At 43.6% G+C, this 23,110-nt stretch overlaps 1 protein-coding gene across 6 annotated transcripts in view; it reads left to right on the top strand.

The window, feature by feature from the left end:
* The window catches only part of ARHGEF37 (Rho guanine nucleotide exchange factor 37), a 172,807-nt gene that overhangs the window by 131,882 nt on the left and 17,815 nt on the right, over positions 1–23,110 (top strand). For all 6 annotated transcript variants that reach the window (XM_077265751.1, XM_077265756.1, XM_077265757.1 and 3 more), the window contains 2 exons: positions 8,252–8,380; positions 19,858–20,053. In XM_077265751.1, coding sequence (XP_077121866.1) covers positions 8,252–8,380; positions 19,858–20,053 — 325 coding nt within the window. The remainder of the gene's footprint in view (positions 1–8,251; positions 8,381–19,857; positions 20,054–23,110) is intronic.

Below are 23,110 nucleotides of genomic sequence, written 5' to 3'. Positions count from 1 at the left end.
GTATCTACTCTTGTAGCGCACTTTCATTGATTGATATTTTGAATTTGCAGTAATTTCTGCCTTGCTTTTGTTCACAGATTCCTAGCAACTGGTGAATCCCTGTCTTCATTACATTTTCAGTTCAGACTGGGCATTTCAACCATATCAGGAATAGTGAGGCACACTTGCCGTGCACTGTGGGACTCTCTGCATGAAGAATACATTCCACATCCCACAATGCAGACATGGTTGGAAGTAGCTGACAGATTCCTGGAAGAGTGCCAGTTTCCCAATTGCTTGGGTGCGGTGGACGGGAAACACATCCGTATTGTGAAACCGGCTGGTTCTGGATCTCAGTATTTCAACTACAAGAAGTACTTTTCCATAGTGCTGATGGCCATTGCTGATGCGGATTATAAATTTGTAGCGGTGGACATTGGGGCGTATGGCCGTTCTAATGATTCGCAAGTTTTCAAACTGTCTTCTATGGGGCGGCATTTATATGGACAAACCTTTCAATTTCCCCCCCCCCAAGACCACTTCCTCAAACCTCTGAGCCACCAATGCCATTTGTATATGTTGGGGATGAAGCTTCTCAGCTTTCCGAGCATCTTTTGAAACCCTACTCCAGCCGTGGATTAACCAATACTAAAAGAATTTTCAACTACAGACTCACACGTGCAAGGAGAATGGTGGAGTGTGTGTTTGGGATCCTAACTGCCAAATGGAGAGTTCTACTGACATCCATTAACTTGAAGACAGACACTGTGGATGAGGTGGTGAAAGCGTGTGTTGTCCTACACAATTATGTTATATCCAAGGAACAGCTTTCCATTGAGGACCACTCTTCCGAAACCACCTTGGTGGATTATAGCAACCAGACATACAAAAGTTCTGCCACAGTTTCCAGAATACGGGATCACTTTGCAGAATATTTCATTTCACCCCAAGGAAGAATACACTGGCAGGATGAGAGAGTTTAAACACTTTGTATGTACCTAGTAATAACTGTCCTTTACCCATGTTGTGTACCTGTTGTTTTTACCTTTACCCATGTTGTGTACTAGTTTGGTTTTTTACCTTTTAGCAATGTTGGGTACCTGTTTGTTTTTTACCTTTTACCCATGTTGTGTGCCTCTTTGGGTTTACCTTTTAGCAATGTTGGGTACCTGTTTGTTTTTAATTTTTATCCAAGATGTGCATCTGTTTGGGTTGTACTCAAAGTACTTTATCTGTTACCAATAAACCTTGTTTAACAAAAGTGTAATTGTAATTGTCCCTAATGAAGAGAGTTTTAAACCAAAAAGTTTTATTAAACATTAGTTACCTGTATGTTTTTTTGGTTGTTTAATAAAGGTTTTCATACGTCGGGGTGGAGATACTGTTGGAGGGGCTGTCGGATAGGGACACTTCGACAGTGGGAGTGTGCAGAGAGGAATGGGTTGGTGGTGGGGATGGACAAAATATTAGTATACTGTCATTGCATGGACCTGGCTGAAAGAGCAAAAGAGGTTTAGACATGTAAAACATGTGGTGGGTAATATTTACCTTCGGGTGACCATCGTTGACCTGAGGAACGACAGGGCCCTTGCATATTTGTACGTGCTCCTGCGTCCTCCAGATCCACTCGGGGCCCGCATCTCTTTGTTGAACTCCTTCTTAAAGCGATCCCTGATCGACAGCCACCTTTTCACAATCCACTCACCTGTTTAAAGGAGAAAGACAATTGTTTAGAAACAGCATTTTGGAATGCATCACCAAAACTGAACTGAGGATACTTACGTTCTTTAATCTGGGCCCGATCATCAAGGTCCTCCCACCTCGGTATCAGTTCGCGACAGATTTGCTCCCAGAGTCGACGGGTCACTGAGAGATCAGCATGGCGGCGGTCACCCATGTTCAACAACGGCTCCCTGTCTCTGACAAGATTGATGAGGAGGTCAATATCAAGGCCGACCTCCTCACCATCTGAATCTTGAGCACGCTGTGAAACCTGTTTGAAAAGGGGGAAAGAAAATTAACACCAAATTTGAAACATTGCTAACCTCCCCCCAAAAATAAAAAACCTACACGACGCCGGCCGCCACGAGAATTACGCCGACGACCCTGGGAGCCACTGGAAGGACCTCTTGCTTGGGCACCAGATTCCAAACTCTAGAAGAAAAATGAAAAAAATTATGTGCTTATTGGTAGCCATTCTATGTGTTGTGTGCCATGTGATCTATATGTTTTGTATGTGTTGTGTGAGGTTTGAAAGTATCAGTTTCTATGTGTTTTGTTGTATCTTGTGTTGTATCTTGTGTTATGTTTTGTGTGTAGTGTAGGGTGTGTTTCCACAATACATGACAGATACATACCAATTGTGAGCCCTCTCCGTGTGTTTCTCCACAACCTTCCCTCTTCTTCGGAGAGCACCTCTTCTACTGTGGAGTCAGCTTCATCAGCTTCCTACGATGAAAGATTAAAAAATACATTATAGATACACACACACACACACACACACACACACACACACACACTCACACTCAGCAACGATGGAGCAAGAGAACTTATGTTCATATTTACCTCTGTGCGTTGACAACGATGAGGAGGGCTCCCCGAAGACATGGCTCTCAGCTCTGTGGCAGGCTGTAGCAGGCTCTCAGCTCTGTGGCAACCTGTGTGGCTGGCTCTCAGCTCTGTGGCAGGCTGTGGCAAGCTCTCCGCTCTGTGGCAGGTTCTGTGGCTGGCTCTCAGCTCTGTGGCAGGCTCTCAGCTCTGTGGCAGGCTCTCGGCTCTGTGGCAGGCTCTCAGCTCTGTGGCAGGCTCTGTGGCTGGCTCTCAGCTCTGTGGCAGGCTGTGGCAGACTCTCCGCTCTGTGGCAGGCTCTGTGGCTGGCTCTCAGCGCTGTGGCTGGCTCTCAGCGCTGTGGCTGGCTCTCAGCGCTGTGGCTGGCTCTCAGCGCTGTGGCAGGCTCTCAGCTCTGTGGCAGGCTCTCAGCTCTGTGTCAGGCTCTGTGGCTGGCTCTCAGCTCTGTGGCAGGCTGTGGCAAGCTCTCCGCTCTGTGGCAGGTTCTGGGGCTGGCTCTCAGCTCTGGCAGGCTGTGGCAGGCTCTCCGCTCTGTGGCAGGCTCTGTGGCTGGCTCTCAGCTCTGTGGCAGGCTCTCAGCTGTGTGTCAGGCTCTGTGGCTGGCTCTCAGCTCTGTGGCAGGCTCTCAGCTCTGTGGCAGGCTCTCAGCTCTGTGGCAGGCTCTGTGGCTGGCTCTCAGCTCTGTGGCAGGCTGTGGCAGGCTCTCCGTTCTGTGGCAGGCTCTGTGGCTGGCTCTCAGCTCTGTGGCAGGCTCATGGCTCTGTGGCAGGCTGTGGCAGGCTCTCTGCTCTGTGGCAGGCTCTGTGGCAGGCTCTTTGCTCTGTGGCAGGCTCTCAGCTCTGTGGCTGGCTCTGTGGTTGGCTCTCAGCTCTGTGGCAGGCTCTCAGCTGTGTGGCAGGCTCTCAACTCTGTGGCAGGCTCTGTGGCTGGCTCTCAGCTCTGTGGCAGGCTGTGGCAGGCTCTCCGTTCTGTGGCAGGCTCTGTGGCAGGCTGTGGAAGGCTCTCTGCTCTGTGGCAGGCTCTGTGGCTGGCTCTGTGGCAGGCTCTCGGCTCTGTGGCAGGCTCTCAGCTCTGTGGCAGGCTCTCAGCTCTGTGGCTGGCTCTGTGGTTGGCTCTCAGCTCTGTGGCAGGCTCTCTGGCAGGTTTCTGGCTCCTTCCGTCTTGGCAGGGTGTTGGCTCTTCTGCTTTTTGTCTGGAAATGGATGAAGGCCTCATGGCCCTGCTTTATATATAGTCCAGGGGGCTGACCATAGTTTTTGGAGCATGCTCAGTGTAAAAAGCCGGATCCGGCCGCCGGATCCGACTTCTTCAGGATCCGGCACTTTCCGGCGTCCATTGAGATGCATTGTTGCAAAAGGCCGGATCCGGACTTTCCGGCTTTTTCGCCGGAGACCAAAAACGTTACAGTAGACGTTTTTCCCAGACGCCGGAATCGACTCGCCGCCGGATCCGGCATCAAACCAGAAGGAACGCTGGGCAATCCGGCACCAATAATATTCAACGGGGGAAAAGCCGGATCCGGTTTCTCCGGTTTTCAAATCCGTTTTTTGGCGGAAGATCCGGAATTTGCCTGAAACAAAAAACCTGATGTGTGAAAGCAGCCTAAGAAACAAGTATGGATGAGGGTGAATGCAGGAGTAGGATGGGAATGAAATGGAGAGGAAAGAAAAGCTGAGAGAAAGGAATGAAAGAAGGAAAAGGTGGTAGAGGGATTGATAGGGACAGAGGAAGGTCAGAAGGATTGAAGAAAAGAGGGATTGAGAATGGGAGGTAGGAAGTCTAAGAAAGACAGAGGAAAAGAGACAGGGTAGGGAAAAAGGAAGGAGAGAAAAGAGGAAGTATTGGTGAGAGGATGTGTTGATAAATGTGAGGAAGAAAGGCTAGGTAGGCAGGCGGAAATGGACCATTAAAAAAAAGAAAGGTAAAATAATGAAAAAGCGTGATGGAGGAAGGATGAGTGGTAATAAAGGAGGGACAAAGGAGAGGGAAGTAGAGTAGGGGAAAGAAGAAGGAAGGGAGGTTGAAAAATACTAGTCCATATACATAATCGTCTAAGGGGCACTTCCGTCTGTTTGTCTGTCTGTCATGGAAATCCCAAGTCACTGATTGGTCGCGGGCCGCGAAATGGCCGCTCCCTACTCCCCTGCAGTCGGTGCCCCTACCATACTCCCCCCGGTCAGCGTCCACCGCACAACGCGGTGTAACAGTCTGCAGCATCAATAGAAAAAAGATATAATGTTAAAAATATTTAACCCCTTTCTGACCTCGGACGGGATAGTACGTCCAAGGTCAGATCCCCTGCTTTGATGCAGGGCTCCGGTGAGCCCGCATCAAAGCCGGGACATGTCAGCTGTTTTGAACAGCTGACATGTGCCCGCAATAGTGGCAGGTGAAATCGCGATTCACCCACCGCTATTAACTAGTTAAATGCCGCTGTCAAACGCAGACCGGCATTTAACCGGCGCTTCCGGCCGGGCGGCCGGAAATGAGCGCATCGCCGACCCCCGTCACATGATCGGAGGTCGGCGATGCTTCTGAATAGTAACCATAGAGGTCCTTGAGACCTCTATGGTTACTGATCCTCGGCAGCTGATCCCCTGTGGTCGGCGCTCACAGCACACCTGCATTTCTGCTGCATAGCAGCGATCTGATGATCGCTGCTATGTAGCAGAGCCGATCGTGTTGTGCCAGCTTTTAGCCTCCCATGGAGGCTATTGAAGCATGGCAAAAGTAAAAAAAAAAAAAAGTGAAAAAAAATGTGAAAAAAAATGTGAAAAAAATATAAAAGTTTAAATCACCCCCCTTTCGCCCCATTCAAAATAAATTAATAAAAAAATAATCAAACCTACACATATTTGGTATCGCCGTGTTCAGAATCGCCCGATCTATCAATAAAAAAAGCATTAACCTGATCGCTAAACGGCGTAACGAGAAAAAAATTCGAAATGCCAGAATTACGTTTTTTTGGTTGCTGCGACATTGCATTAAAATGCAATAATGGGCGATCAAAAGAACATATCTGCACCCAAATGGTATCATTAAAAACGCCAGCTCGGAACGCAAAAAATAAGCCCTCAACCGACCCCAGATCATGAAAAATGGAGACGCTACGAGTATCGGAAAATGGTGCAATTATTATTATTTTTATTTTTTTTTAGCAAAGTTTGGAATTTTTTTCACCACTTAGACAAAAAATAACCTAGACATGTTAGGTGTCTATGAACTCGTACTGACCTGGAGAATCATAATCGCAGGTCAGTTTTAGCATTTAGTGAACCTAGCAAAAAAGCCATACAAAAAACAAGTGTGGGACTGCACTTTTTTTGCAATTTCATCGCACTTGGATTTTTTTCCCGTTTTCTAGTACACGACATGGTAAAAGCAATGATGTCGTTCAAAAGTACAACTCGTCCCGCAAAAAATAAGCCCTCACATGGCCAAATTGACGGAAAAATAAAAAAGTCATGGCTCTGGGAAGGAGGGAAGCGAAAAACGAACACGGAAAAAGGAAAATCCCAAGGTTATGAAGGGGTTAATAAACAAAAAAAGAAAAAATGGTGCTATTCTCAATCTCCGCTGTCCACCGATGCGCGCAAGCGGTGAGGCTGCCGCCAGCTTCCGTTCCCAGAGATGCATTGCGAAATTACCCAGATGACTTAGCGGTCTCGCGAGACCGCTAAGTCATCTGGGTAATTTTGCAATGCATCACTGGGAATGGAAGCTGGCAGCAGCCTCGCCGCTCGCGCACATCGGTGGACGCCGGAGGGTGGGTATATAACTATTTTTTATTTTAATTCTTTTTTTTTTTTTAACAGAGATATGGTGCCCACACTGCTGTATACTACGTGGGCTATGTTATATACTGCGTGACTGATATATACTACGTGGGCAGTGTTATATACTGCGTGGGCTGTGTTATATACCACGTGGCTGCTATATACCACGTGGCTCTGCTCCATACTATGTGGCTCTGCTCCATACTATGTGGCTCTGCTCCATACTATGTGGCTCTGCTCCATACTGTGTGGCTCTGCTCCATACTGTGTGGCTCTGCTCCATACTGTGTGGCTCTGCTCCATACTGTGTGGCTCTGCTCCATACTGTGTGGCTCTGCTCCATACTGTGTGGCTCTGCTCCATACTACGTGGCTGTCTGTGTTATATACTATGTGGCTGTACTATATCCTGCACCCCAAACCCCCGACATCCAGCGCCCCGAACCCCCAACATCCTGCGACCGATCAGCGACAGATGCAGTCCAGCCGTGAATTGATGCGGGATTTAAACGACGCTTCGCTGATTGGTCGCGGCCGACCAGGTGCGACCAATCAGCAATATTGGCACGGGATTTAAACACCGATTCAGTGATTGGTCGCGGCCGGCCGTGAGCTACCAATCAGCGACAGGCGCAGTCCGGCCGCGAATTGGCACCAGAATTGAACCATGCTTCGCTGATCGGCCAGCCGGGCGCTACCAATCAGCGATATTGGCGCTGAATTTAACCCCCACTCACAGCGCGACATACATACATACTGTACATACATACATACATACATACATACATACATACATACATACATACATATTCTAGAATACCCAATGCGTTAGAATCGGGCCACCATCTAGTAATAAATAAATACCATACCGATAATAAAAGGTCATTTGTTTAGGGGTTTTGAGTGTCAAGATTAGTTTTGTGAAAAGAAGCCTATTTCTAAAATAGTAATTTGAGCACAGGCTTCATTCATTGACTCTTCCATTGATGGTACAGCCCACATCACCCTGTACATTTCTGTACAGCGCTGCTCTCGGCGACACTGGTGAGTAGGTAGCATGGTATTGTTCTGCCTCCCTAAACAAGTAGATGTTAACCCCCACAAAAACTGTAATACAGACTCAAATATTAATTTATGGCTAAACAGAAAGATCAATCAGTCCCAAATTTGCAACATCAGTAAATCATGAGCTCTGGAAGGTTTTACTCCAGGTTATGACTTTCTAGGACGTACTGTTCTTCAAGTGTTCACAAAAAAAGGAATTTAAAAGTATTCTTTAAATCTCTTCAGGGTATCACATTTGAGATATACGGTAACATTTCTGTGCATAACAACTCAGAAATGTTAACTTTATATCGGTAGCAAACAAAGTTTAACCACACACAACCAACAAACAGTTAAACCAAATAGACCTGATCTAAACTGGTAAGTCCACTAGTATGTTACAAAAATTCTAATATTTAACAATTTATGGGCAGCATGGTGGCTCAGTGGTTAGCACAGCAGCCTTGCAGCGCTGGAGTCCTGGGTTCAAATCCCACCGTGGACAACATCTGCTAAGAGTTTGTATGTTCTCTCCGTGTTTGCGTGGGTTTCCTCTGGGTACTCCGGCTTCCTCCCACATTCCAAAGACATACTGATAGGGAATTTAGACTGTGAGCCCCATTGGGGACAGCGATGATAATGTCTGTAAAGCGCTGTGGAATATGTTAGCGCTATATAAAAATAAAGATTATTCTTAATTTAACACTGCATATTTGTGCCAATTATATTGATTATCAGAGGGGTTCATTTGATGTTGATGTTTTAGCCTCTTAGATGAGATTTCTCGAAACAAGTATGATCGATAAGAATATATTTTATTTTTATAATTAGCATGTATATTATTTTAACCAATTTCAATGAATGCATTATATTATTCCTCTACAGATGCAGTGCAGTACAGCTCCTGAACCACAGTTTAGGAAATGGGTTGAAGACTGTATCCACCATTCCGTTTCACAGATCAGTGAATTCACAAAAAGCTTTCATGAGCCATTGCAAGTCCCAATATCACAGGTAACTTCAACATGGAAATGTTCTGATTTAAGGTTCGAATTACTATTATCAGTGTCATGTGCGACATTTTACTGTTTAAAAATGGCCGCACTTGCAACTTTAGTTTTTATTTGTTGTATCTGATTTTCTAATATGTACATTGGGGTCAGTCTATGTCATTCATAGACCCATAAAAACCAAAACGCTGTCCTTAAAGGGAACCTGTCATCAGGATTGTGCACAGTTACCTACACACAGTGTCATGTCGGCGCCGTTATACTGATTAAAATGATACCTGGGGTGATGAAATCTGTCTTGTGGTTGTTGTTTAATCTTTATTTTCAGTTTTGAGTTAATGATATGCCCGTGCTTGAGGGGCACCTATGGTGGGTCTTCATATGGGGCTCTGCTTAGGTATTCATGTGTATGGCTTCTGATAGGTCACTGATCCCTCACTGACCTGCTCCCTAGTTTATATAATGAATATTATATGTATATACTGAAAAAAACCCTTCTGCATGCAGCGCCAGCCGTGACACCTGCGCTGCAGCATAATCTCATGTGTACTGTGTTTATAAGTAATGTGATTGAGTTTATCCTGATGTTAAGTCCTTCTCAGTCCCTGGCTTACTAGAGGTAGGGATCCGAGTAAAATGACACGCAGCACAAAAGGTTGTGTGATCATATACAGGGGAAGCCCAGGAGCACGTCTGACTCACTGGGCTCTACCCCTCCTTTATATAGAAAAGAGTTATTCATTTACAGACATGCGCACAAGCGCTCATATTTCACATCCTTTTACAAAAACAGTCTATACTAGAGATAAGGTACAGTTTCTGGTATGTAGGTAAAAGGTTACAATATCAAGAAGGAATGCGTCCATAAAAGGAAATGTCAACTTTGCTTAAGTTTCCTGATATAAGCCAGATGTCTCAGGAGAAAGACACAATGGATTCTTTCAGTCTGATCTCCACAATTCCCCCCTTTGACATATTCTTTTTTTATTACCACAGGGCCAAAGACAAAGCCTTTATTTTTGGTATTACACATGCACACACTTATATTATTAATAAGAGAATCAAATCTAGTATTAATTCTTCTATCGCAAATTATTTTCTTCTTTAGCAGTATACTAAAATATAAAAACAAAAATTAGTACGGTAATATTAATTAGAATCACTAGAGGATAACATAAGAATAAAGAAAAAAAAAATTTATACTCTTGCATCTATTACACAAAGTTTATCTGTGCATACTGAGATACCCTTGAGCACAATCTGGAATAGTACGTATATGACTACAATAATCATAACTATATGTATTATGCTCTGCATAATCCCAGCAACCCACCCACCGATTCCTCTGAACCAGTTGGCTGGGTTAAGAAAAGAAAAGGTATCTGACCACCAGCTATCCTTATTCTGGTCATTATCTTTGTCATACTGATCTCTGAGTCGTTGTACGTCCTTTAATTTAAATGTCATACTCATAGTACTATTCGGGTCTATATAATGACAGCAGGTGGGTCCGATGATTTGACACATACCCCCTTGTGAGGCAGTTAGGTAATCCAATACCAGGGTATGTTGGTTGACGACTATTATAAGCTGATTCTGTACAGCTATACTAGTGTTTAGTATATCCAATATATCCCAGATCTGATCATCTAAATAATCCGTGGCTCTAACTAATTTATCCCACATTTGTGTTAACATAGGATAAATAAAAAATGGTACTAGCAATTTTGTTAGGAATTCCCATTTGTACTATATGTGGCCTCCCCGAGGGACGTGGTGAGTTATCTGCAGCTCTTTTATATAGTGTGTGCTTGGGCACGGCTTGCATATTCACTTGTTTATTTGAAATTATGAATGTAGCTGGGGTTAGGCGTCCTAATGTACAAGTACCCTTTATACCTACGGGAAGCCATTTATATGCTCCTTCTCCGCATATCCAAAATGTACCTTCAGGCAGATCCCATAGAGCTGAGTGCTGCAATACCAATCTGTGAGCCAAATCCACAAATCTAGATACATCCTGAAGCATACACCAAGAGGGTTTTTGTCCCAAGGGGCTACAGTACCCGGCTGCGGGATTCCCACATACAGGCATTCCATTGACATACTCATCAGATTCATTACAAACCAGGTTCCCCGGTTTGCTTGTACAATCGCTTGCATTACCTTGAGGGAACAACTCAGAATGTTCCCAATTTCTATTGTGTATGTATCTTTCCAATACTACAGGTTTGAAAGCATCAGAGGGATCGGCGGTTGTACTGAAACTGAGCTGTAGATTTTCTGTGGGGACCTGTCCTAAATTAGTTAATCCAGTCTTATTCCTAGGTACCCATTTTCCTCCATTAAATGCTAAATATTGTAGACGTGTACTAGTCCCTGAAAGATTACCCTGCCACCAAGGAAATTCTACCCATCCCACAATTGGTATGGCGATTGTAGTATTCCACAGCCTAGCATTACCAGTTTGGTTGTTGGCCAGGTTGTCTGAACAATTAGGCCAAGCGAATATTTCTTCTGCTGATACGGGAACTGCTAGAAAAGGTATACTTATGGCTGATACCGGTGAATGGGTACAGATCCAACAATCTGTCAGGGTTTGTGTATTGTTTAACAAGTCATGCACTAATTTTCTATGATGTTGTACGAATCTATTGTTCAAAGGGGCTAGAGAATTCAGTCTATCCCACGCCTCCGTTGAGGTTATCATTATTAACATCAATATCATGAGTTTATACTGCTTTTTTTGCAATGGCTTGCATGTATCCATGATGCCTTTCCTTCAAGCTTGACTGATGTAGGTGTTGTCAACAGGACTTGGAAGGGTCCGTCAAACCTTGGTTCTAGAGCCTTTCTGGTGTGTCTTTTTACATGGACTTGATCACCTGGTTCCAACTTGTGACTTCCTTCTGTGTTGTCAGGATCTGGAAGGGAAGCAAAAACTTGTGCATGCACCTTAGTTAATTGTTTCTGAAGATTTTGCACATAAGAAGTCAATGACTCAATATTTAACACAAGTTGCTGTGGAAAATAACATCCTAAATTGGCAGTCCTGCCAAACAAAATTTCATATGGAGACAGTTTAGTCTTACCCCTTGGGGTATTGCGTATTGAGTAAAGGGCCAGTGGAAGGCATTCTGTCCAAGGCTTTCCTGTTTCAGCCATGGCTTTCTGTATTTTTAATTTTAAAGTTCCATTCATGCGTTCCACCTTACCAGAACTTTGAGGATGGTACGGAGTGTGTAACTGACTTTCAACACCCAACATTTTCAGTACATTTTGAAATATTTCTCCAGTGAAATGAGTACCCCTATCTGACTCGATCACTTCAGGGAGACCGTAACGGGGTATCAGTTCGGCAACTAGCTTTACAGCAGTGTTTTTAGGTGAAGCCTTCCGAACTGGATAGGCCTCTGGCCACCCTGAGAACATGTCCACACACACCAACACATACTCATACCCATTACTTTTTGGCAGCTGGATAAAGTCTATTTGTAATCGCTGAAACGGATAGAGAGGTCGGACGTGGTGCTTCATAGGGGTCTTTGTTGTCTGTCCGGGATTATGTGCCAGGCATATAACGCATGCAGCACAATAGTCTCTTGCGTAGTTGCCAAAACCTGGAGCCAACCAGACTTGCTTTGCCAGTAGTGTCATTGCATTTGCAGACACATGAGTAGGGTGGTGTAGTCCACCAACTACAATCGGGTACCAGGCTCTAGGTAGACATATTAGTCCATCTTTCTTCCAAATTCCCGCTTGTTCTTCTGCCCCTTCCTTTTTCCACCTGTCCCTCTCCTCTTCTCCTGCATCTTCCTGTGCTTGTCTCAGTCTATCTTCAGTATTTTCTGTGAGGTTTACAGTATGAACCTGTTGTAAGGGTTTGACTGCTGCTGCTTTGGCTGCTTTATCAGCCCTATCATTTCCCCTAGATTCCCTAGTGTCGAGTCTCACATGTGCAGCTACCTTAATTACTGCTACTTCTTTTGTTTCTTGTGCAGCCTCTAAGATCTGTTTGATCAAAGAAGCATGTTTTACAGGTTGTCCTGACGCTGTCATGTAACCTCTAGCTCTCCAGATTACTCCAAAGTCAAACACAATACCATGTGCATACCTAGAATCAGTGTATATATTAGCTGTCTGATTCTCAGCTATTTTTAGCGCTTCGATCAATGCTGTTAGTTCTGCTTCTTGTGCAGACTGTTTTGGTGGAAGTGGTTCTGCTTTGAGAGTTTCAGATTCTGACACAACTGCATACCCTTGTGCCAGTCATTACACTGGCTACCCATCCAATCCAGAATCCAGTACAAAACTACTACCCTCATCCACAAAGCACTCCATGGCTCAGCACCACCCTACATCTCCTCTCTGGTCTCAGTCTACCAACCTACCCGTGCCCTCCGCTCTGCTAATGACCTCAGGTTAGCATCCTCAATAATCAGAACCTCCCACTCCCGTCTCCAAGACTTTACACGTGCGGCGCCGATTCTTTGGAATGCACTACCTAGGTTAATACAATTAATCCCCAATCCCCACAGTTTTAAGCGTGCACTAAAAACTCATTTGTTCAGATTGGCCTACCGCCTCAACGCATTAACCTAATTATCCCTGTGTGGCCTATTAATAAAAAACAACAACATAATCACGTTCCTCCATCATGTTCTCATACACTTTATGCAGTTAATAGCCTCTGTGTCTGTACTGTTACATACTTAGGCAGTTAACTGGTTCATGCAGCTTTACATGAACACCCGAGCCTTACACTATGGCTGGTCCAAATAACTAAAGCAATTGTTACCATCCACCTCTTGTGTCTCCCCTTTTCCTCATAGATTGTAAGCTTGCGAGCAGCAGGGCCCTCTTTCCTCCTGGTATCTGTTTTGAACTGTGATTTCTGTTATGCTGTAATGTCTGTTGTCTGTATAAGTCCCCTCTATAAGTTGTAAAGCGCTGCGGAATATGTTGGCGCTATATAAATAAAATTATTATTATTATTATTATTATACCCTGTATGGAAGTTACCTGTGTCATCTGCAAACCTACTACCGTCTATAAACAGCTCTAAATCTGGATTTTGAAGTGGTGTTTCGGATACATTGGGTAAGCCTGCCGTTTCTTGTAAAATGAGCTCTGTACAATCATGTGTGTCTGTAGGGAAAAAATTTGCGTGTGGATCAGTGTCCTTATTCCCCCCTTCAGACTCGAGAGGTAGCAGTGTTGCTAAATTAAGAGTCTGAAGCCTTGCAAATGTGATAGTAGAGGGGAGCAGCAAAGAACACTGTAGCCGCAAATGTCTGGCCATGGAAATGTGTTTTGGTTGGACCTGGTTTAATATCCCATAAACATCATGCGTAGTTTGAACTGTGAGTGGATACTCTAGGACAATTTCTGATGCTTTGTCCAACAATAGTGAGACAGCAACAACTACACGTACACAGGTTGGCGCTGCTCTAGCTACGGGATCTAACCTTGCTGAAAGATATGCAATTGGTCTTTGTTTCCCTGCATGCTTCTGGGTAAGAACTCCTGTAGCATGAGAATCAACTTCTGCAGCCATAAGCTGAAATGGTTTGGTGTAGTCTGGTAGCCCTAACGCTGGAGCTGAAACAAGGGCATCTTTTAATTGTTGGAACGAAATCTGACCTTCTTTTGTCAACAAATAAGGTTCACTTTTTACACAGTCATACAGTGGTTGCATTAGTTGACTGGCATGTATAATCCATTGTCTACAATGAGACACTATTCCTAAAAATGCTCGTAGCTGTTTGATTTCTAGGCTCATTCATCTGTCTTATTGCTTCAGTTCTTTGAGGTGTAAGATGCTTTTTACCTTGAGAAATGCAATGACCTAGAAAGACCACTTTGGTCTGACAAACTTGTAGCTTTTGTCTATTCACTTTACACCCTTCTTTTTCTAGAAAACATAGTAAACTTACAGTGGACCTTTCTGCGGTTTCTAGATCTGGGCAGCAAAGTAGTATGTCATCCACATACTGTAAAATTACTACCTGTGGTTCAGGTTCAAACCTTTGAAGAACTGTTTGTAGGGCATTTGAATAAAGAGTAGGGGAGTGTATCATTCCCTGTGGAAGGCGTGTCCACGCCAACTGTTTGCCCTTAAATGTAAATGCAAACAAATGCCAACTATCTTGGTGTAAAGGAACCGAGAAAAATGCATTTGAAAGATCTATTACAGTAAATACTTGAGAACTGGCTGGTATCTGTGATAGTAACGTATGAGGATTGGGTACAACTGGGGTGATTGGATCTAGAACTTTGTTTATTTCTCTTAGATCATGTACCATACGATATTTGGGCATAGAACCCTTATCAAGAGTTCTCTTCTTGACTGGATACAGAGGAGTGTTAGCAGGTGATTGTATCTCTACCAAAACTCCTTTCTCTCTATATCCCTCTATCTGTTTTGTAATCGCTAATTCCTGCTGGGCACTCACAGGGTATTGTCTGAGCTGTGGGAGAACAGTTCCTGGTTGCACAGATAATTTTACAGGAGAAATATGCAATAATCCCACATCAGTGTCACCCTGTGCCCACAGTGTTTCTGGGATCATTGAGAGGTCTAGATCTGTAGTGTACTCTTTTTCTTCAGTATAATCCTCAAAAGCCTGAATTCTGACATATTGTTCTAATGATTCTGCATCATCAGGGATAGTCAGCATAACTGTGCCATCTTCCCTAAAATTGATGTTAGCTTCTAATTTCTTTAGTACATCAGTTCCTAACAGACATGTTGGGGCACCTCTGGCATACAAAAATCTGGATGCAAAACATTTAGGTCCTAATGAGACCTCTAGGGGCACAGTATATGGCAGTGTTCGAATTACCCCATCATAACCCTCAGCAAAAGTTGTTTGTTCTGAAATATCTTCCGGATTCGGAAGAAAATCTTGATTCAAAATTGAGGAAGTTGCACCTGTATCTATCAAAAATGGAATCTCTCTCCCCCCCACATTCACCTGTATCATAGGTCTTCTAGCTGGTAGGGAAGTTTGTAACACATCGAGTCAATCTGAATCTGGTATGGGACCATCTATGATGGTAGATTTCTGCTGGTTGTCCGTTTGGGGAGGGTTATTTCTGGGAACAAATTTGCCTGACTTTATATCTGCCAACTTCTTCCTGCACTCTCTTTGAAAATGACCTGGCTTTTTACAGTAGTGGCAAGGAAAATTGTGTCTCACTCTTCCTCCTGTATTAGCTTGTGCTATTCTAACAGGCTTACGATTCTCTCTCATATCCATGGCTATTCCTAAACATCGTTGTTTCACAATATTTGGTTGTTCAATTGTTCTCCAATCTGGAGTAGAGGATTTAAATTTTTCTCAGATTTTCGGATCTAGCCCCTCTATTAATTGTTTTGTAAAAAGTCTCCTTACTGAAGCATCAGTCAAATCCAATCCTTCATCCCTAAAGCTATTTTCTAGTTCTTGACTATATTCTTCAATACTTTGCCCAAATTTCTGCATAATCACACCTGTAGACCCCCTTTCCCTCTGTTTTCCTCTCATGAAAATTATTAATGCCTCTGTGAACTGGGTACCTGATGCTTCTGTCTGTAAGGCACCCCCTTCTGCCACTGGTCTATTGGGCTGTAGGTGTGTCAATAATTCCTGAAAAAGTCCGGGGGACATTTTCATTCTACATAATTCTTCCCCGTCCGCCCAGACCCCAGCATGAGTCTGCATGATTTGTTGTATGTATTGTGCAAATCGGATAGGATATTGAGTGGGATCAGGCGCATTATGCAGGAGGGACATACCCTCGGCTGGAGACCATGGAAAATACTGTCGGGTCTGATGATATCTAGTTCCCATTACCCCGTCAGCACCAGGTTCCCTAAAGGGTCTTGGTACTACCCTAACAGGGGCAAGTACAGCGCCATATCTAGGTGTACCACAGGCTAGGCAATCATTTCTCCAATCTGGATTTTGTTGTCCACAGTGTGAACATTCCCATCCTCCTACCCCACCAAGATTGGGATACAAGGCTGGAAATTGTTTTCCTCCTTCTGCTCTTCCAGATGGTACAAATGATTGGGCTTTTGGATCTAGGTAAGGTGGCGGGATTATGTCACAACTTTTTCCCTTCCCCATGATCCATTTGGAAGTGTCTGGATCGCACTTCCAATTCTCCTCTTTAGCTGTTTTTGAGACCTCTATCATACAATGTATGATTTCTTCCCACCCATTGTCTTTGATAATTCCACCTCGTTCTTTACTCAGTTTTTCCCATTCTGTACTGAACATAAGTGCTTCTGAAATTCCCAATTTTTCTCTTACCCTTCTAATCTGACTTCTGACTGTCTTTCCACATCTTTCCTGTATGATATCTGCTGCTTCCACTTGTCCTAAGACGGTTTTTGTCTGTTTATTTCCCATTTTTCTTTTTCAATATTAGCTATTTCTACCCCAGGTGACGTTTGGACAATCACTTACTCTATGGTGATGTCTCGTTGCCTTCTCTCCTAGGGAGCTAAAATATTGAAAGGCTTGTCTGCTCCGTTCTTCCTAACGTGCAGAACGTACTTAAGTGCTATTATACACGCAAACAGACCCAGCAACACCATACAGATCACAAAACTTTCTGTGTCAGTTAGCATACTTGTCCCAGGCTCATGAAACCGCGTCCTGGGCTCATTCTATCAAACCTTATCCAGAAATGAAGGAGGTTAAGCACTTAATGAGAGTCAAGCATGGGTGGAGGTCTCCCAGAAGGACGCAACCACATGACCCAGTTAGGCTGACTTCCGTGTATAAGGCTTATACCCCAACTATTTCGGCTTATTTTTCTACGCACTTTTGCTCTTCTTTCACAACATACCACAACCTTCACACTGTTCACACACTGCCAGGGACAGGACTCATAAATCTATACAATATGGTAACCCGAGTTTTATAGGTATCTACTCACTACTAGACTAACCCAGCGTGACACGGCTCATAGAGATCTTTCGGATAATACAGGGCAGATAAAAGAGAACTAATAATGTCTCTTACCTGGCCAGGTTTTTCAGTTCATTTGCCGTCCATTATCCCAGATCTCCGTTGTCCGTATCCGCAGGTAAATCTCGAGCAAATACTCTCACCTCGGGTCCCTGTTCGGTGCACCAAAGAAATGTTAAGTCCTTCTCAGTCCCTGGCTTACTAGAGGTAGGGATCCGAGTAAAATGACACGCAGCACAAAAGGTTGTGTGATCATATACAGGGGAAGCCCAGGAGCACGTCTGACTCACTGGGCTCTACCCCTCCTTTATATAGAAAAGAGTTATTCATTTACAGACATGCGCACAAGCGCTCATATTTCACATCCTTTTACAAAAACAGTCTATACTAGAGATAAGGTACAGTTTCTGGTATGTAGGTAAAAGGTTACAATATCAAGAAGGAATGCGTCCATAAAAGGAAATGTCAACTTTGCTTAAGTTTCCTGATATAAGCCAGATGTCTCAGGAGAAAGACACAATGGATTCTTTCAGTCTGATCTCCACACTGATATTAAAAAAAAAAAAAAAATCCATTTGAAAATGGCGCCCGCAGTAGCAGCTATCGGTGTATGTAGAGGTGATCCGATAGATGCTATTGCCCAGGCGCCATCTTGTTAGAGAACAAAAAATCCTCTTCCAAGATGGTGCCTGCACAAAAGCTGCTATTGGATCATCTCTATATACACTGATGGCTGCTACTGCACAGGTGCGGCGGGCAGTATTTTCAAAAGGATTATTATTATTTTTTTTTTAATATCAGGATAACTTCAAGCACATTAATTATAAACACAGTACTCATGCAATTATGCTGCAGCTCAGGTGTCACGGCTGGCGCTGCATGCAGAAGGGTTTTTTTTTTTTCAGTATTTACATAGAATATAAAGATTAAACACCAACCATAAGACGGATTTCATCGACCAAGGTATCATTTTAATCAGTATAATGGCACCAACCTGACACTTGTCAAAATTCTAGCGAAAAAAGTCATGATGCTCACTTATGACCCAAGCTAGACTGACTGACCATGCTATTTGAGCCTGTCCTCTGACATGCGGTGCTCAAGTCTACCAAAGCTGTACTTATGCAATCAACAATGGGAGCTCGGTGGTGGTGATACTTGGCCATAACAACAGAAACCCGCATGTTAGAGAAATCTCTAATTCTTTCCTTATATGCCATAATCAATAGCCACCACAGCAACTAAGGATTATGAAGGAGGCGATACATGGGACAATCACACAATTCTTTCTATATTTGGTGTGAATGTCTCTATCTATCTATCTATCTATCTATCTATCTATCTATCTATCTATCTATCTATCTATCTATCCATCCAATATCTATCTAAAATAAATATGTGTATATATATATATATACTGTATATACAAGGTTACTCCTATCCTCACACAGCTGTATCTTTGGACATTTTTTGTAAAATAAAGCATTTAAAAATTTGTAGCTGTTCTTGTGAATTTAACACTTTTCTTTTGTATATAGCTCATTGACTTTGTGACTGATGACCACTGCTATCTAGCAATGGGGCCAAACATGCACAGAGCTCTTTCTATTAAGCTTGTAAGCACTGCTTGATCGTTGGCGTGCACTGTTATCTCCTTCAAATTATAATAAGCAGTAAATTGCAAAACCTTCATCTGTGCAGATAGAAATACCCCTTTAAAAGGGCTGTGTGGGCTTGGGGTTCAAGTCTACAGTCACTCTGTCACTGTAGACAGGTAAATCCTCACAGTGCTCAGTGTGCACGCTGTCATGATTCGCAGGCATCGGCAGTGGATGTGCATGGGACCGAAAATATGAACTTTGCATACATGCAGTCACGTGTCGACTAGATAGGCGTAGCCTTGCTTAATTCAAGTTAATTGAGTGAGGTTGTGCACTTCTTGTCGAAATGTGGTTGGAAGCATGCAAAGTGCATGCTTGAGGTCACATGACCCGCTGCTCCTGTTGCCAGAGAATCCTCACAGCGCACACTGTCCACGTTGTAGACTTGAACCGCAAACCTGGAAAACCCCTTTAAGGCTAGCTTTGTGCCGCAGTTGAACGTTATATTAGAGATAACCAGGAGGACCTCCTAATGTAATTGATTATATGACTATACACTTTCATACATCTTCCATTGAAGTAAAAATATACTAGAAATTATACTGTACTGGGTTCTTTGCATACAATCATATAGAAAAGTGTCGCTGACTGCATTTTTGATTTGGCCAAAAGGACACCTTTTCTAGCATTCATTCAACTGCTGAACAACGAAACACCACTTTATATGAATAGATTTATTTTGTGAAAAAATACTGCAACTAAAATCCTTAATAACTGATGTGTTCTGGGATTAATTATCCTACTAACTATTTTCATGTCTGATTATTACTTTAATGTCTTTTTATTATACTAACTTTAATAAGAATAAAAAATGGTAACTATTTTAAGTTGCACTATTTCTGCTTCCCCTGTATTAGGAGCACATTCCAGTCATTGAACGTCAAATTCAGCAACTATTGAAAAGTTATAGTCCTAATAAGCTTTACCAGGTGATGAGCGCTGTGAAAAGCACCCGTGAAATGGAACTCACACTCAGTCGTGGTGACGTGGTGGCTGTCATCCAATTTGCAGACGTCAGCGGAAATAAAAACAGATGGCTGGTTGACACTGGAGGTACAGTCAAATAAAGAGTTTAAAGTGTATCTGAAGTTGTTTGTCATCATATACAGTCTAATAATTCTACAAATAATGTGTGTCCTCCTACTGCAAATGATACAGTCACCAAGAAGTCCGGGAACAATAGAACGGGATGTATGCTTTCTCCGTTATCCAATTCCTATTTGGTTTGTACTATCCTTTCCTATATTCCTCTCTACCTTTGGTGAGTGTTTTTGTATGCAAGTTGTTTTTTGTTACCAGTTTGACTTACGTGTTTATACACCAACATATCTGTCCCAGGCCTACCAGGAGAACAGTAAGGCTGGTGGACCAAACCTCCTCACCTTTAGAGGCATCTTTGGAAGCAGGGATAGTTAAGGCCTCAAATCTATGGATGGTGCAGGGCCCCTTTCCCTAATTACATACAGTCACAGCGTGACATTTACAATGTCTTGAACATTTAACTTGATAACTGAGACCTTTGGAGTATGAGCTGCAACTAGACTATTGCACAATTTGCCCTTGAGATAAATTTACTACAACGTCCACTCCTGGGAAGATTGTCAACTGTCTTGAATGTTTTTGACTTGCAAATATTCATTTTTACTGTAAATGATGGACTCCAAAGGGTTTGGAAATGGCCTTATAACTCTTCCCAGACTGATTGACAGCAACAGCTGATGTCTTTTCTTAGCATTGTGCTGACACATTTTAAATAGTCACAAAAAGCAAACTGCCAAAACTTAGGCTTTTATAGAGGTGGTCACACTTGCTGATGAACAATTAATCAAGGGCATTTGATTAACAGAACCTTTAGAATGCAAAGAGGATGTACTTAGTTTAAAAAAAAAAAAACCAGAATAAATGAAGGCATACTTACCAATACTTGGTCAAAGTACCAATATACTGTAGGATGGTGCAGGCCCCAGTGATAATAGATGGAGGCAAAACACTGTTGAGCAACTACTCACACCTATCATCCATGGGGGATGTGTGGTCACTGCCTAGTATTAATCTACATGGCTAAATATATGTGTATTGCAACGTGCTGGCTTTCAGCCTATTGGTCATAGTCATACTATGAGATTAGGCCAGTTGGCTGCCATGCATTTGCTTTTTTAAAGGGGTTTTCCCACGAAGGAAAGTTCATTTTAAAAATTATCTGTGTCTGACCATGTACAGAGCATACCACATCTTCTGGGCAGGGGAGGAAGCAAAAGACAATACTGACAATACAGCAGGGGATCACAGAGGATTCATTTTGTCAGGTAAAATATTTCACTGACTGTTTTTAAATGATATTTTACCTCACAAAATGTATCCTCTGCAATCTCCTGCTGTAATTAATGTCAGTAATGACTTTTGCTTCCTCCCCTGCCCAGGAGCTGTGGTATGTTCTGTACATGGTCAGACACAGACAAATTTTAAAGGGAACCTGTCACCACGTTTTTGGAAGATGGGATAAAAATAGCGTTAAATAGGGGCAGAGGTGGGCGTTACATTAGTGTGTGTGTTATGCGTTTATTACCCACCTAAGTTGCCGAAATAACTTTGCAAAGTCTCCGTTTTCGCCTGTCAATCAGGCTGGTCAGGTCACATGGGCGTGGTGTCTTCACCCAGATTTGGCGTAGTTTTCCGTTGGTGGCGTAGTGGTGTGCGCATGCCCAAAGTCCGGAATCCTCTTCCAGGGGATTTAAAATAGCGCGGTGTTCGTTATTGCATTGGTGATCGGTGGGCGCGGCCATCTTCCTTTGGCCGTGCGTGCGCAGAAGCGGCGCTCTGCTGGCCGCGGCTTCAGGAAAATGGCCGCGGGATGCCGCGCGTGCGCAGATGGATATCGCGGCGGCCATTTTCCTGAAGCCGCGGCCAGCAGAGCGCCGCTTCTGCGCACGCGCGGCCAAAGGAAGATGGCCGCGCCCACCGATCACCAATGCAATAACGAACACCGCGCTATTTTAAATCCCCTGGAAGAGGATTCCGGACTTTGGGCATGCGCACACCACTACGCCACCAACGGAAAACTACGCCAAATCTGGGGGAAGACAACGCCCATGCGACCTGACCAGCCTGATTGACAGGCGAAAACGGAGACTTTGCAAAGTTATTTCGGCAACTTAGGTGGGTAATAAACGCATAACACACACACTAATGTAACGCCCACCTCTGCCCCTATTTAACGCTATTTTTATCCCATCTTCCAAAAACGTGGTGACAGGTTCCCTTTAAAATGAACTTTCGTTCGTGGGAAAACCCCTTTAAAAAGCAAATATCAACGCCAACATGGCTCCTCCTAAAAAGTAGGCCAATGAAAATGAACATGAGGGAAGGAGACAGCACAGTGGTGGAGAGAGCGAGAGAGAGAGCTCACAAGTGGGAGAGCACATGGGGTACACAGGTCAAAGAAGAGATGACATGAGAGGAGAAGACAGCAGATGGGGGAGAGAGAAAGTGCACAGGGGTGAGAGAGACAGAGCACAGGGGGGAGACGGCTCAAACGGGACAGCACATGAGGGGAGAACACAGCACAGGAAGGAGAGAGACAGCAGAAAAGGAGGATAGGACATGGGGTAGACAGGTCAAAGAAGAGAGCACAGACGGGAGAAGTCAGCACATGGGGAAAGGGAGAGTGGATAGGTGGGTGAGCACATGGGGGGAGAGATTCTCAACGCTGTAAAGCCTGCCCCATCATGACATTACCACCCTCCCGATGAGATAGCATCGGGCCTCCATCTAGTTTGTAGATAATGAGTCTTTTCAAAGACTATAGTGCCATGAACTGGAAGAACACACAGGGGAGACCTGACATAGATAAATAATATTTCAGGATGTAGAAGAAGGGGATCTCCAAACAAAATCTACTATTCATTTTATTTTTTAGAGTTTGACTTTGTTTTTATTTATTTCCCTTTTAATAATCTGTTATCAAAGTAGTAATCACAATTATACATGGGCTGTTTCCCCATTTTTGAGCAAATTTATTTGTGTAAACAGGGAAGATTAATTTACCTAGAATTTGTTTATTTTCTGATCCATAGCGTAACAGTCACAAACAGCACTTGATGTGCCCCACGG

This window comes from Ranitomeya variabilis, chromosome 5 (assembly GCF_051348905.1).
Source record: "Ranitomeya variabilis isolate aRanVar5 chromosome 5, aRanVar5.hap1, whole genome shotgun sequence".
NCBI lineage: Eukaryota > Metazoa > Chordata > Amphibia > Anura > Dendrobatidae > Ranitomeya > Ranitomeya variabilis.
This window is presented reverse-complemented; position numbering and strand designations above follow the sequence as displayed.